The sequence below is a fragment of the Apteryx rowi genome, unplaced genomic scaffold (assembly GCF_003343035.1).
Source record: "Apteryx rowi isolate R43461 unplaced genomic scaffold, aptRow1 scaffold_51, whole genome shotgun sequence".
NCBI classification, from domain to species: domain Eukaryota; kingdom Metazoa; phylum Chordata; class Aves; order Apterygiformes; family Apterygidae; genus Apteryx; species Apteryx rowi.
The window spans coordinates 527,650-543,073 of NW_020450772.1; the positions used below are offsets into that span (position 1 = coordinate 527,650).

Consider the following 15,424-nt stretch of genomic DNA (forward strand, 5'->3'; position numbering starts at 1 on the left):
TTCCTCAGTCCAGGTTTATATGTAGTTCACTTTTTTCAGCTGCTTCGGGAGCTCACTTTGTGTTATGCTGTGACTTAACTGTTTTGAGCTGCTCTGCTGTCACTTCCCAGGAGGGAGGGAAGTGATTTCCGGTGCACAGAGCCAGCAAGCACAGATATTATAAAGGATTTAGGTACTCAGAAAACCAGGCATTAAAATAGGTGCCTGGTCTGGGGTCCACGTAGGATAGATCAAGGCTCCCCATGTAATGCATAAAAAGAGTTAAATGCCTCAAAATGAGCTCCGTGACAGGGTCCTTGCCCCTACCATGAACCCAGCATGCTCAGTTGGGCGGCGAGCCGGCAGGGATGCGTGGAACACAGCCTCCTGCCAGGGCAGGGAGCTTGGTAGTCCCGCTCATGGAGGTGTCTTGCGGGAAGCCGCTCTGGGCCGAGGTAAGCAATCGTGACRACAGACCAACCTCAGGGTCAAAGCTGGGGGCCTCACTCCTTCCGCTGACCTCCCGGGCATCCAAAAGGCGCTGCCGCAAGCCCCAAATCTAAAGCAATGCTTCGTCACACAGGGCGGCTCCAAGAAACCCTCAGCCATGGGTCTGCCCAGTCTCTGCCTTACAGACCCCCCGCAGCAAATACCCCCGAGCACTCTTCGTAGATAGCGAGGGTGGGATCAGGGATGCATCTGCTTGTGTCACTCACTGATGTCTTCTGCCCCCCCTTCCTCTAACAGCAGTGATGCTGGGTGACCCAGGCAGAAACGACCGCCTCTCACTGGACAGGACACAAGATTTGACCCCGTTCAAGAGCAGCCACAATCTTGTCTCCAGGGTTTACAGTGACCAGCTGAGTGAGAGCAGATCTTCACAGCCTTGTACTTGCTAGGTACAATGCTATGTAGTACTACTAAATGTTTGTTGTATGGTCAATAACACTGGGCATAGCTTGTTTTTTTCCATGCAGTAATGCCTTTATTTATACTCACAACGATTTTAGTCTTACAAAAGTCAGAGCATTTCCCCAGGCTAATACAAATGTTATATGGCAGGAATGGGCAATATTCTCATGCCATTTTCTGACTCTTGCAGTTTATTCAGCACACAGAAATAGCTAAATTCTGATGGCATCAAAAATGTATTGGTTGGCAGGAAGTTACCACTACACAGGCAAATCTTTTAATGTGAGCAGTACAGATATATTAGACTCTGCATTGTAGTACAGTGGCATTCTTTTTTTTTTTTAAAGGACCATATATATTAAAATACTAGAAGTGGATTTGTGCATTGCTAAAAGGGAGCATAGTTCCTCTTGTTTAGCTGCATGCATATGTTATACGTATAAATGTGTGCATGACCAAAACAACAACCTTATCTACTCTCCATACCATGTGAATCTCCCTCTTGAAGAGGAAATACTTGAACCTGATCTGAGATACATTATCTGAGACAATAGCCAGAGCTGTATTCAAGTCACTGAGGTCAGAAGGACAAAAGTCAAGTCAGCATTGGCCCCTTTGAGGGGATTGATCCTTTCTGCAGTTATGCCCATACCCACAAAGATTACAGATTTTGTAGGTGGTCCCATTCCCTCTGCCTTGAAACTTCAGCAACACAGTGCCTCTTAAGAATGGGATGGGATTGACGTCGATGGTGCACTACAGCTTTCTTATGTCATGACTTGATCTGTGGGTTGCTGTGACTCTTCGCTTTGATTCATCCTAGACCTCATGAAAATACAAGGGGGGAGCAGAGAGGAAGTTTCCTGAAATTCCTTGGCTGCAAAGTAGTAGCAAAAAGCATCCAAACAGCAGTTAGCATTTGCTAAACATGCAAAGATCTGAATAGAGACTCTAACATTTGGGATCAGAGAACAGGCTCCAGCAACATCCACTGCAAACCGCAAGAGCAGTACAATGTATAAAGGTAAAAAGCATATAATGAACACACACAGATTCACAGAAACAATGTGGAGGGCTTTCTGGATTAACTTTGTCTCATGAGAGCTTGTGGACATCTTCTTTTTGAGACATTTGATGACTTCCACTGAACAAAAAGTCACAATCCCCAAGGGAATAAAATACCCAAAGAAAATGGAGAGTAATATTGAATATTCAGGCTCAACAGTTCTTTTCTGAAAGCAAAATTGTTCCTGTCCTTCTTCAAACTTTGGATAGAAGTAGGCATATGTTAGGAGTGTTATCCATAGAAGTCCACAGATAGAAGCTGATTTCAGTGGGGATCTAAGAGTTTTTGCTTTTAGAGGGAACTTTATTGCAATGTATCGATCAATTGCAATTATCGTGATGATGAGGATGCTCATAGGCCTGTTTGTAAAATATATACACTGTATGGTGAAGCAAAGCTTGCCGGTGGGGTGGTCTTGCTGGTGAAAATATATCAGGAAAGGCAGAGCGAAGAGCAGGAAACAGTCAGCAACCATCAGGTTGATCATGTACACTCTAGTCTCGGTCCACCTCTTCAGTTTGCAGCAGAAGACCCAGAAAGCAATCGCATTCAGCAGGACCCCGAAGAGGAGAACCGGGATGTAGATAATCAGCTGAAAAAGCAGGACGCCATCCTGCACTGTGTCATTGCTTTGGGAGCAGTTCACCATGCTGAGCTGCCACTGCAAGAGGAGGACACAGAGGTGTAATATGGAGTGAGCGGGCAGTTCGTCCAGCACTGAGTCCTGCTGGAGTGCTCCCCTGTCTCCCTTAGACCTCATACCTGCTGTGTGCTGGTTTTCTTTTTTTCTTTTTTTTTTTTAAACTCTAGATGCCTCAAACTGTCAAGAGACACATGTATCCTCCTGTATAACCTTTTCTAGTTTGTGGCCTCATGCCCAGACCTCTCCATCAGCTACTGTCTCAGGCAGCAGGTTTGGCAGTGACCAACCCCCTCTTTTCCATAACAAGGTAGGAGCCCTGGCAAGCCCTCTTGGTCGCTTGCCATTGCAGTCCATCGCTCACCCATTTAAGTAGCATGTTTGCATCATGAGCAGCTTATCATAAAAACTGAGGGGCTGGGGAGCAAACTCCTCATGCCGATATTACTTGGGTAATAGGGTGTCTCAAATCATGGGCCTGGCTTTCCTTTACTGCAGCCTCAGTTTGCAAAACTGTGGTTATAGGAAAGAGTCGTGAAAGGAGAATGTTTATTCTGTGGTCCCTTACCTTTGCCACTGTTGAGGTAATCGTAGATCCACTAGTTCTCTCGTTTTAACGTCAGCCCAATGAGTTCACACCTCATTTTTATCCTTAGCCAGCATGCATTTCTCCCCTGCTTTGCCCTCAAAAGACCTTTGCCATGCCGCCAAAGCTGCCCCTTGGCACTTTGCTGGGTTTCTTCCTTACAGCTATGCAGTGCTGGGGCCGGCGAGGGGTGGGACATCCGCACCTGTGTTGGGACAGGCAGAGTGCACGCCCCGGCATCGCCCAGGGAAATAGCCCCCAACCTAATGCTGTTGCTGCAGCCTACCCAACATTGAGGGAGGCTTAACAGGGGCCAGGGACAGCTTGTCCTGGCCACAGACAGGCCTCTGTCCTGGCTGGTCACAGGGTAAATCAGATGGCCTTACTCATAGGAGGGCTGTGGAAATGCTTCGGCAGGGTTTAGGAAATGCGAGCTAGCAGATGCGTGCCTGATGTGGGCTTGCTGGCCCAGCGGCTGGTGGCACAGCAGCGGAGCATGGGTCCTTGCTGCCAAGGGCTTGCTCGGGGCAGCAAAGCTCAGCAAGAGCACAGAGCACCCTGTCAGGAAAAAGGCCTTAAAAGGGAAAATGAAAACAGGTGCTTGGTCTCCACCTGCAAATATGGGAAGCCAAAATGTTGCTAGAGCAAAAAAAAAATCACCGAATCCAAGAATTTAGATGGCCTCCTGGTATTTCTTTAAATATCTGAGGGCATTAGCCTACAGCAATGAGGCAGAGATGAATCAGACTGTTTGCAGCTCATTAGGAAGTGTTTACAGTAAGGCAGGGAAAGAAAGCTCCCGGATTCCTACAATCCCTTATAAATACATTACCTTATAAGTCAGTGGCTTCTAAGCATCCATATCTAAACTGCAGAAAAACTATCTGTGTGAACGAGGTGACGTGTTTTTAGTGCCTGAGATAGGGAGCCAGATCCAGCAGCTGTGGAGAAAAGCTCAGCACCTGCCCTGGAATCAGTTCTCTTGGGGTATTCCTGGCATTCAGGGATAAGGTAATTTTTAGGGTGGAATTTAGAGGAACTAATAGGAAGTCAGTGCCCTGACTCTTCTGAGTTTTTAGCCTTACCAGTACTTAGCTTTACTGTAGCATCATGTAAACCTACAACCTTTCTCTGCCAGCCTACCACTGTCAATGCTCAGTGCAAAAGTCAGTCTCTATATTTATGTCACACTCCCTGCACTTGTCAGAGAGGAGCAGCTGAGCCCCATGGGCATTGCTGGGCGTCCTGGCGCTCGGGTCCCACAGACCTCAGCAGTCGCCCTTTGGGAATACTGCACGCGCAGAGGATGCCACRAGTGCTGAGGCCCCAGCCGACAGTGTGCCCAGGAGCAGAAGCAGGGGTGCGTAACCCGAAGGAGGAGGATGGAAACCCCTCCAGGGAGTGGTGCAGTTCCAAAGCAGCATGGCATGACATGCGAGAGTGGCAGGAAAGCAAAGCATCTATGTGCAGCTGAGGCTTGACTCGTGCTAAAAGATAGACAGGCTTCAGCTAACAAGTGAGCAAACGCACTGGGATGGGGTGAGCAGAGCACACTGCCATGCACAGGTGTAGAAAGAAATGAAAGTTACCTGCTTCTGGCTGGCCGCTGTCTGAGGGATGTAACCTGCTGGAGAAGCTGCAAGGCTGACTGGAGAGTCTGAGGGAAAGCCCGTGGGAGCTGGAGCCGCGTGGTGCAGAGCACGACTGCCGAGTGAGCCTGTTGCTGGCAGCTCTGGTAGCGCTGATATAAAGCGATGAACTGCTGTTCCCCAAAAGTGCTTCATTTATTGTCTCCTTTTGGGGACTGACGAATCTCTGGTGCCCTCTGTTGTTTCTTTCACATTAGATCAATGCTTTCCCATAAGTTTTTCCACCCAGCCTGTGCTTCTCCCTGCCTCACATGAACACAATTAATATTTTCAGTTGTGGGAAAACAAATAATTTCTAAAATAAAACCCATAATGGTTGCAAATTGCTGTTCTGGCAGTGAAAGGTTCTCCCACAAGCACACCAGACTGCACAGCCTTGGGTGCCGCTGCAGGGTGCAAAGGCGGTGCGCAACCCACCAGCCTTTCTGGGCAGGCACGCTGTGTCGTGTGCCCCCGAGCAGAACAGACCAGCCCGGGGATGGAAAAAAAGTAGCGTGTTTCTCTTTGGCCTCATTGCAAGATGGATAGTAAGGGTGGCAAGCGTGATGGGACCGCTTGTCTTCCACGAAACAGCCGGGTACGTCTAATGCCTCTTGCTGATGTCATCATGGAGAAGCTGTGTCAAAGGACAGTCATTGCTAACCAGGGATGCGCGAGAGATAACGGTGCGGGGGTGGGGGGGGGGGGCGCTGTAGCCTTAGCTGAGGTGGTCAGTGCCTGTAAAAAGCTGCTTAATAACAAGTCAGTGTGCTCATGGTATTTTGCTTTGATGGCTTTTGTTGTTGATTTCTCTGTCTCTGAAGGCTTCCACATGCAGCAACTGCAGTCCTTTTAATGCCAGTTAATTTAAGGAGGTTAGCACCAGTTTGCATGGATGTGCAGAGACAGGCTCGGGGAGAGCCTGCTAACAGCACAGCTCGACCCAGCCGGCACCCTGCCCTGTGCACATTCACAGCAGGGCTCCAGCCTCAGCGACTCAGGCTGCCTGGCCATGGGGCAGCCTGTCAGAGGCATTGCTTTCTCTTTTGGGGTTGTTTGGAGGAGAACCATTTAACCCGATTTCTTAGTTTTAAATGAGCATATAAAATACTTCTGTAGCTAGCAAGAAGATGCAGAGCCTCCAGTATGGTTGTCTGCTCTGTCTCTAGTGGTCGTCAGCGTCTATCAGTCCTGCAGAGGAGAAATGTCATGGGGGTCTGACTTGCTAAAATCCATTTGTCTATGGCACAGCRAAGGACAGAGCTAGAAGTGATAGTCCCAGTTAATTCCTGTTGTCTGTAGCCATGTCTTCATGCCTGTAGCCCACCTCCCTTCTGCCTATAAGGGCAGCGTTGATCATTAGGAGAATCTTTCCCTAAAATGCTGAGGGCCTAAAGCAGTGCATAAGAGTGCCTGGCCCTGGCACAGGCTTGGTGTTTTAAAGGCCAGCAGTAGGAGAGTGGAAGCTCAGTGTGCACAGCCCAGTCCCCCCTAGACAGCTGGCAAGGACTGGAATATCCGTGGCCATGAGCTGCCATGGAGTGCAGCTGGGGACGCCTTAGCCCCTGCTGGAGCAGGACCAGCTCCTCCGGGCTGGCACAGCCATAGCGAGCATGTGACACTTCCTGGGGGCTGTGGCCTGGAGGAAGATGGGCCCGATGAAGCACCCAGCAACCTCCATGATTTCACACCATCGAACCATAGTGTGACCAGAGGACCGGAAAGATGGCCCACACTACTGCCATCAGCCCTGCAGCTTTCGTACCGGTTATTCTATTATAAGACTATGAGATGTTCAGGTTAGGGACTCTGTGACTGCCTGTATGATTAGCAGAAGCTCCCAAACTGGGTCTGCCACCCTCCCAGAGACACAGCCCTCCTCCAGAGGAGTAGGTAATGGTCAGCAGAATGATGATGTTCCAGCTGATATTTGGAGATTTGAGCTGTCAGATTGAATTTCTAGGGCAAGAACTTACACAGTCACTTTCTTACCCATCCCAGTTGTGCTCTTTTTGAGCCCTGTCCTCACTCAGCACTTCCAGACCTTCTATGATCAGCTGTGTGAGCAGTGGCAGACACAGCCGAGCTTCTGTAAAGGATATTTATTGTTGCTCCATGTGGTGCTAGCAAGTGCGCATGGCCTTGTTGGGCACCTAAGGAGCCCTTATGGGAATGCAAGGTTGAAGAATGTGTCTCTGACTCCCTCAGGATCTTTCCAGATAGATAGGTAATGTCTTCTGAGCTTGTGGCTCCAAAGGCAATGGCTGCAGGTTTAGCAGCAGGTGGTTGGCTCTGTGATGATAGATCTAAGTTGCAAATGTACAAAAGGGCAAGGAAGGCTCTGGACATAATCTGACTCCTTCATACCATCTCCTGGAACTCCATAAGCAGGCTTAAAGCATTGCCTGGGAAGAGCTTAGAGGCTATTTTGTAGATTTTTCAATATTTAGAAGGAAAAATAGCCCAACCTAGGCAGGGCCTACAGAACAGAACTTGAATAACATGGGGGGGGGGGGCGAGCAGCTTTTATAGGTTGCTGGCTCATGAAACAAATGCATTTCACCTATGAAAATGTTTGGTGCATTAATGTGGGCAGGCTATGGAAATAGATACCCTGACCCTGAGCTGCCACTGGGAAAGGGAAATTGGGGACCCAGGCTTGTGCCACAGCATAAACCCAGGGAACAGCAATGGCCCAGCTAGCAGGAGTCCAGAAAGGGTTAACAAAGGCCCTCCTCAGTACCCACAGGTGGGAGTAAGCAGCTTTTAAGGGCAGCTACTATAAGAAGGTGGGCTAGGGGCTGAGTAGTTCAGTAGGGCATCAGGAGAAGGACTAGGAGGAACTGCTAGCCCTGCAAGGGGGCTGTTGGTGTGGGGCAGTAGGTGACACCCCAGGCTGGGTCAGTGGGGCTGCTGGGTGTGTGACCTGGGGTGCTTTGCCTGGGGCTGGCGGGTGAAGGTGGCCTCTAGCCTGCGGTTAGGTGGGCCAGGGATAAGGAGCTGGAAGACTGTGTTTGGCCTGTCAGGAAAGCTGATGGGAAATATGGTGCTTCTGGATCTGCTGAGAAGAGAGGCCCATGGTGTGGGCAATGATGTGGCCCACTCCTGTGTGTGTTGTTGGCAGATGAGGCAGCCTCCGAAGAGGGTGTTTYTTAGTCTGCATCCTGTGGTGTTCTGGTTCAAGATGAGGGTGTAAACAACTGATGATGGGAGATTAAGTCCCCAGAGCTGCTGCTGCTGTTTCTGAGACTTTCTCAGAAAGTGTTGAACTGCTGAGGGCTTCTCCTGCATAGTTTCCCTCACAAAGGAGGGCAGTGGCAGCACAAGGGCTTTTCGGCCTCGGACCTCTCTGAGCTCTGGTGTTGGCACCCTCAGCCTCCAAATGTGAGATCTGGATAAGTAAGCCACAAGCTACTTCCACAAACTTTGTGGAGTCACCTGGGCTCTGTAAATGCTTTCTTGGGTGCTGTTTCAGACCTAGGCTTGCTCTTCCTGCACTGCCTTAAAAACCTTTTTTGCCCTTGGGGCTGTTGTGGTGATGTGTGCTTGAATGGGTCTATTAGTGAGCTCTCTGAGTGAAGAAGGCTCTACTTCCCTTTCCTTGAGGCAGCCCTCCCTACGTAGGCATCTGAGCTATCATCACAGAATCAATGCAGCGGGTAGACCTTGCCCAAAAACTGTGGGGAATCCACAGGGTCTATCCAAACTCTCCTGAGGTCAGAAAACAGGTTTTTAACCTTGAGCTAATCCTTTTGTTCCAAAGAGGTTTTGGGATATGGTGCTCTTGTCTCCTGGGTGCTCCACGGCAGGAGAAGGGTCATGGGGTAGGATGCTCTGCTGGGAGAGCTCTCTGCTTTCCTGAGTCTGTCAGGTAACAGCTCTGGGGCAGACCCAGTGGTCCAAACCCGGAGCCAATTGTTTGGGGTGAACCAAGGAGCGGGGCATGGTCTACCCAGTTACTGGAAATGCTGGTGAAGAAGCCTGTACCTCAACAGGAACAGAACTTGCCTCCAACAGTATACTAAAGACTAGAGGCAATACTCTGCATATGCAGGTATACYTGATCGAAGTTTTCCTTCACACAGTTGTTCTTGAAATATTTTTAAATATTGTTTCATTCTCACAGGCTTCTAATGTTTGAAACAAGTATTTTCTGTTGGATCACTGTATCATCTTGTTGGCTAGCACCTAGCTAGTAACTGGGCCTCTCAGATGCTTCCTCTCCTGACGGTAAGGTATCTTTGTTTGCTTGCTGTCCTCCAAAGTAACAAAAATATTCTAAAAGTTATGACCTATTCCTTTCTGTTTCCTGTCACTAAGGTTTCTTACAGGAAAGGTAGCCCAACATCTTCATATTCTGCCTTCTAAGGAGCCAATATTTAATGAAGGCTCTAAAAATCTCCTTGAGTCTTCTCCTCTGTGGCACTGGAGAAGCCTTGCTTTCATCACAAAGGTGTTGCTTCACATCTGTCTGTCCAACTGACTTGAAGGACAAGAGCAGTCAGAAGAATCTAGGCTGTTTTCTAGGCTGGTGTACTTGGTAATATGCTGGTACCATGTGAAACCCTCCCCCCACCCCAAGGAAGATGATTAAAAGGAAGCTGAATTAGTTTAATAATGCAAACAATCTGAAATAATACASAATGAGGTGAAACATGGTATGTTCTCATATATGTGTTGACAATAAGGATCAGTTGGCTGGTTACAAAATGAAATAAAACAGGGAGATATGTGCAAGTTGCCTGTCTTCCTATAGGAGTAAAAAGTATGTGGAGGGGGAAGGGAGACATGTTAATGAACAGAGATTACATGCCAGCTTTTACACATCTGTATGTAACAACTCACTTTAATAGAAATATAGAATATAGCGTAGAACTCGGTRATGATAAACCCACCAAAGATCTCCCTGGAGAGAGAGAGTAATAATTATCCCAGTGACATTAGAGCTGTATCTTGTCTTGACATTGCATGGTGGGTGTTTTTTCCTTATCTTCCTTTAGCAGGTCTGTATCTGAGAAGTGCGTATTTGATTTGTTTTGTCAATGCTGGGTTTGGACAGAAAAAGGGCCTCTTGGAATTCCTTGGTCACAAAATAATAGCAAATGCTATCCAGGCAGCAACTGGATGTGGCAATGCACCTCGTCACAGAAGAAAAGTTTCTCATGACCTGAATCATGGAACAGGTAACTCCAATGCTTTCCATTATGAACCTGGTAAGTACCCCAAGGTAGGCTGGGAGAAAACATATTAAAAATACAGTCATATTTGTATAAATAACGTAAATGGCTTTGTGGATTAATTTCTCCTCCAGTGAACTTGTGTTCAGCCTTCTCTTCAAGTTCCTGATGATTTCAACGGAACAAAAGGTCAAGGCTGCTAATGGAAGAGTAAAAACAAAGAAAAGTGAAAGCAGGGTCAGAATAGCTGGTGTGGCTGTATCCTTCTGAAAGCAGAAAGTGGCCTGCCTCTGCTGAAGCTGTAAGGTTGTGCTGATTATCACAGAGACCCAAAGAAGTCCACAGAGAAGTGCAGCTTTCAATGGAGACCTGAAGGCCTTAGCTTTCAGGGGGTGCTTTATAGCAATGTATCGATCAAGAGAGATAAATAAAATGGTGTAGATGCTCGCTACCATGTTGATAATATACATTGCCTCTATAAACTGGCAGAGTTCATCTCGGACTGATTTATTCCAGAGTAAATAAGCCATGAATGGCAAGGTGCAGATAACGGAGCAATCTGCAAAGACTAAATTGATTACATACACCCTAGTTTCTGTCCACTTCTTTACTTTGTAGAAGAACACCCACAGGGCAAGGGCATTAAATATTGCTCCAAAAAAGAAAATGAGGATATAAAGAGTAAATTCAAGGAGATAAACGTGGTGGTGGAGTTCTAAATTTGTGAAATTGCAGTTGTTAGATGCATTCATTATCATGATGTGTGGATGCCGTGTGATGTTCTGAGACCTGAAATGGGAAAAGACATGGTAAGACTTTCCTCCTACCTCTCAATAGATGCAGGACTCRTTATAAAAAGGTATCTAAATGAAACTTTTTACTCTGTTATAAATGTGAACTTGACTCTACAGAGATGGCTTTCTCAGTCAGCCTGTAATTGGGATGCATCAAACTCTAAACTGAGTTTGTTATTGTAAATATTTTAGGGTGTACTAGCAATAGTACATAGCAGGCACCCTCTATTAAATAGAGGAGCCTTGAATGGAGCATGGGGCAATAGCACTCATAGAAAGGATTCCTGTGCTACAGTCCCCAAAGATAGTCAAGGTATCTTCTGGCAATGTGAACACTAATTTCTTAAGTCAATCTCTGCCAGTTAGGTAAAATGAGCTCAGTTTTGAGCCAGGCAAGAATTTTGATGACACAGCACAATCAATAAGTAAAAGCTCTGATGCTAGTGATGGCTTGGGAGATATGGGAGTAGGTCCATGAAGGGCTGTGAGGGCATAGTAGATGTTACTTGGCGGACATCCTGATGCTGAGTCTAGCCAGGTGTGTTGGAGTCTCTGGGATGCCTTGGGGACCTGCTCCAAGCTGAGGAAAATGGATCTGAGCCTGAGTTCCTGTAGCCTGTTGGCATGCTCAAAATCCAAAGTAAGGGTGTGAATGAGATGTGTACTGCTCTCCAACCCCTCTGGGTGTGTGTGTATTAAACTGATTTTTAGGCCCACTATTCCAGGGCAGAGTAAGAGCTTGCAGACGTAAAGCAGAAAGACATGCCTGATAAGGGAGAACCTGTGCAAAACTAGAGCAGCCCTTAGACAGCTTCAGCTCTTGGTGATTCTTGCTCAAGAAACCATCCTACGAAACCTGTGAAATGTAAGAAGTAGGTACTGAGCCTCTGTGGTACTGGCACTAGGTGTTTCACAAGAGTTTTGGTTGTGCAAAGGGTAAAAACTTCGGGCTAGTTAAAACCAGCCTTTAAAAGGCTACGTCCTGTGGAAAGTAGCTTTATGTAACATGCATGTGGGAGAGGATTCTCTGAAGTGATGATTCTGTGCATGTATCACACTTTTTTTTTTTTGGAAAGGATTTTCTAACTTTTTAATTTAGAACAGGTTATTTACTACTCTAACGCAGTGAAGTGGTGAAGGATCTAGTAAAATCCTACAGCTTTCAGAAATGTAGAGGGGGCACCACACCAGAACAAATTAGTAAAGCACTTATCTGCCTCTACAAGCATGCAGATCTTGTAGTCAGAAGATGAGTAAACTACATACATAAGAAATAATACTTTTGTTCTGAAGTAACTGATAAACATACAAATAACTTGATTTATGGGGGAGGAGGTGGGGGAATGCAAGTGTCATGTTAATGATCTGTTCATGCTCAAAGCTCCTGTGTAGAGCCCTTGTCTGAATCCTGTGTCCACAGGACTAGACTTTCTCAGCAGAGGTCTGCTGCTTGCCTCCTTTGAGGAGGCTGATATCACCTGGATCTCTGGTACAAGAAAACCTCTGAATGACAGTAAGTAGCAGCAGGGAAATACCTTCAGCAACAGGTGGGACTGCCATGTTGTGTTATACTCCCTAATTGCGTGTAGGGCAGATGTCTCTGCTGGTGAGGTGGCTCTGTCAGCTCCTGCTTGGCAATGCTGGCAGCATCCCCAGTGTGCAAGTATGAGGCAGGTAAAGTGTGCCAGYGTACTCAGTAGTGCAAAACAGCTCTTGGCTCTGGCTGATGCCAGCTTTGGGGCCGGAGGCATGGCCCAAATCCAGTTTCCCAGCGTCAGTGATCTGCCTAGTAGTGGGGCTCTACCTGCAGCTCAGGGGTTGCAAGTGCTTCAGGACACCAGGCAGATCAAAGATYGGGGGAGGAGAAAGGAGTGGAGGGTTTTAAATCAGGCCACACTGCAAATAGGGCATGGCTGAGCCCTAAATGTCTTCAAAGAGATGCTGTTTGATAAGCTAGCATATCCTGTGGCTGCTGTAAATGCTGAAGGTGGGGCAGATGAGATGGCTGCAGAGGGGCTAGGCAGCAAAGTTAAAAGTATGAGAAAAGGATGGGAGATGGCTATGAAACAGCATCCCACTGCTTCTGGAGGAATGGGAGCAGGCAGGAGCTTGAAGGGCAAGGTCCCCAGTACTGTGGAACATGTCCTTGCCCCTGCCATAGACTGAGAAAAGCTGAGCAGCTGTCCCTCACCATGGGAAGCTGGAGCCTGCCAGCTGGATAGGAAGGTCAGGGCTATGCTTATTTTCCTCCAGCAACTCAAGATGTGGCAAGCTCCTTCCAGAACTTTAAAAGGGAGCTTAGAGTAACAGAAGTGAGACRGAGACTGAAGAGACAGCTTGGTGCTATGGCACTGTGGTGACAAATATCCAATGTGTTTCCCAGCAGGATGGTCATGGGGGAATCTGACAATCTGCATCTGCACCCATGTAGAGGGATGTGTGTGCAGCCCTGTGCCAACAGGCGAGCCTTGCCTGTAAAATCCTCCTCCTGCCTTGGAGGGAGTTCCTCAGAGGTGAGCAGGTACCAGAGGAGTGAAGGGGGAATGAGATGCATGAAACAGCCAAGGACAGCTCAGGAGCCAAGGTGGTTTGCTGGGGTGAGTCAGAAGGGACCTGGAGCTGAGTAAAGGGAGAGAAAGACTAAACACGGGAAGGAAAGAGTGCAGCATGTTATCTTCTGTGCCACTGCCCTTGTGGGAGAAGGGGATATAAACACAACTGCCTCCAGGGCAGCATTGTGCATTTGACCAACYTTCCTTATCAGCTGGATGGGTAGCTGTCAGCAGAGACTTAAAATTTCTACACARGAGTGAGTAGACATGGACAGGGCAGTAATTCTTGGGTGTGTGKGGGGGGTGTTCCTTCCTCTGGCTAGGAGTACAGTAGCCTTACAGCTGACAGTCTAGACTTTAAGCTAACATCTCTCCTCTTCGGTTAGGCTCCAGGTGGCAAGTAGAACTGAGAGAGAAGCATGTCTGGACAGAGTGGGTGGATAAGCTACTTCCCTAGAGGGAGAGCACCTAGGTGAGAGCTTAGCCACAGCACTGAAATCGGGGTCTTCTCTCTCCTTCCAGGTAGCATAAAGAAATCTGTCTGGAAACTGCCTGATCTAACCTTCTGGCTGTTCACAGCCTCTAATGGCAAGTAGCAACTCTTTCAAACACAATGTCGTAAAACACAGCACTCTTTTGTTCTAACTCTTATTCTTTCAGGCTTATTTACCACTGCATCTGTTAGTATTCAAGGGTTGGGTATGTGACTTCTACTAGTGATGGAAGAACATGCTGAAATCCATAGTTCGCTCTCCAAGAATAACCCTGCAAATAAACCTTAACTATCAGAGTATATGCATGGAGCAGCTAGCAAAAAATGCTTGCAGTAGGCAAGAAAGGCTTTATTGTCCTCTGGAAGCTTTTGTTTAATTTAGAATATTTCTGCTGCCTCCTCCGAAGGCAGAAAAATTGGTCCCCTCTTCTCCCACCCCCTTCTCTCAGTGACTGACCAGCTGGCTGTGAAAAGCCCCAATAGTCCAAAAAAAGGAAGAAGCAGAGCTGAAAGGTAAGTCAAACTAAGGAAAATGGTAATGTAGTCACCCCAAACACAGAATTTCTTTGAAAGACAGTAAAAGGGAACAGTAAGGGTTAACTTGGACAAATATAGAACCTTTTGGAATTGCTCACTTCTCACCTTGGGGTTGGCTTGGTTTCCAACTCCCAGTTTCTGTTAGAAAGTAATATGCTGTATTATTCCAAATAAGGTGTCTGGAGAATGCCTTGGAGTAAGAGTAGAAGCCGAACGCTTCGGAGCTAACAATCTAATGAATGGATATCTGTATCACTGATCCTGCTGACTTAAAGAAACAAGATGCCTAAGCCTCATCTATTTTGTTCCAGGAGTCAAAGACAGATGAGATCCATCTAAGCAGCAATCTGTGGTTAGCAAGTGAGAATGAAACAAAGTGAAGAAGTTACCTGTTTGTTTAATGCCACAAAATCAGTAGTGGATCCCACTGAAGGCAGGGCATCCAGGGAATGTGTGGCCTCGCATCCCAGTCAGGAGGCACAGGGGAATTCGGTGACAGAGCTTGTGCAGCTGGAGAAAGGGAGTGGGGTGCAGGAGCTGTGCCCCTTGTTGACAGCTCACCAGTATTTGAAACTCCTTCTATAGCACCTCCTCCTGTGCAGATGTTAAGTCAGCTTGGTCTTGGTCAGCAGATTCTGACGTGCCCAAATACTTTCCAATGAGATGTAGCGCCTCGTCAATTGGCAATATCAAAAATAGAGTGCTCCCCTGGCTAGCAGTAAAATCAGATTTGAAATGCTGTGCTGGGAACCTAAGGTAGGAAAGGCTAGGAAAATGTGATATCTGATTAGATTACCCTGTGCAGATGGAAAGAGAAAATGGCTAAGGCTCTAGGTGCAGGGGCCCTTCAGCTGGAGGCTGACTGAAACATGAAATGACTCATGTTTGCACATAGCTGGGCTGAGAGCAGCAGACAGGAGCAAAACAGGAAAGGTAGGCTCTCTGCAACCAGGCTAGCTTTCTGGGTGGGAGATGAGGTAGAAAAACCAGCCATCCCTTCTCCGATGGAAACAGCAGCACCCAAATGGCCTGTTAGTACAGACCAAGGCCCATCCAAACC

The 15,424-nt window shown here is 47.4% G+C and overlaps 1 protein-coding gene across 3 annotated transcripts; it reads right to left on the bottom strand.

Moving 5' to 3' along the window:
- Nucleotides 1–872: 872 nt before the first annotated feature.
- GPR35 (G protein-coupled receptor 35) lies at nucleotides 873–15,044 on the bottom strand. 3 transcript variants are annotated; one of them, XM_026080091.1, is made up of 3 exons: nucleotides 14,754–15,015; nucleotides 4,773–5,074; nucleotides 873–2,618 (listed from the first exon to the last, which is right to left on the bottom strand). In XM_026080091.1, the coding sequence occupies exons 2-3, from the start codon at nucleotides 4,965–4,967 to the stop codon at nucleotides 1,659–1,661; spliced, it is 1,155 nt and encodes a 384-aa protein (XP_025935876.1). In that variant the 5' UTR covers nucleotides 4,968–5,074; nucleotides 14,754–15,015; the 3' UTR covers nucleotides 873–1,658. The 3 variants fall into 3 exon arrangements, with proteins under 3 accessions (XP_025935876.1, XP_025935877.1, XP_025935879.1); XM_026080092.1 differs by lacking the exon at nucleotides 14,754–15,015 and adding an exon at nucleotides 3,166–3,388 and having other exon boundaries at nucleotides 4,773–4,855; XM_026080094.1 differs by lacking the exons at nucleotides 873–2,618; nucleotides 4,773–5,074 and adding an exon at nucleotides 9,791–10,777 and having other exon boundaries at nucleotides 14,754–15,044.
- Between the last annotated feature and the right edge of the window lie 380 nt (nucleotides 15,045–15,424).

Excerpts from the sequence above, each read along its gene's own strand:
- GPR35 (XM_026080091.1), bottom strand. The coding sequence starts at position 4,967 with ATGAAGCACTTTTGGGGAACAGCAGTTCATCGCTTTATATCAGCGCTA. Across the intron at positions 2,619-4,772 it reads CAGCGGCCAGCCAGAAGCAG|TGGCAGCTCAGCATGGTGAA; the intron begins GTAACTTTCATT and ends CTCCTCTTGCAG.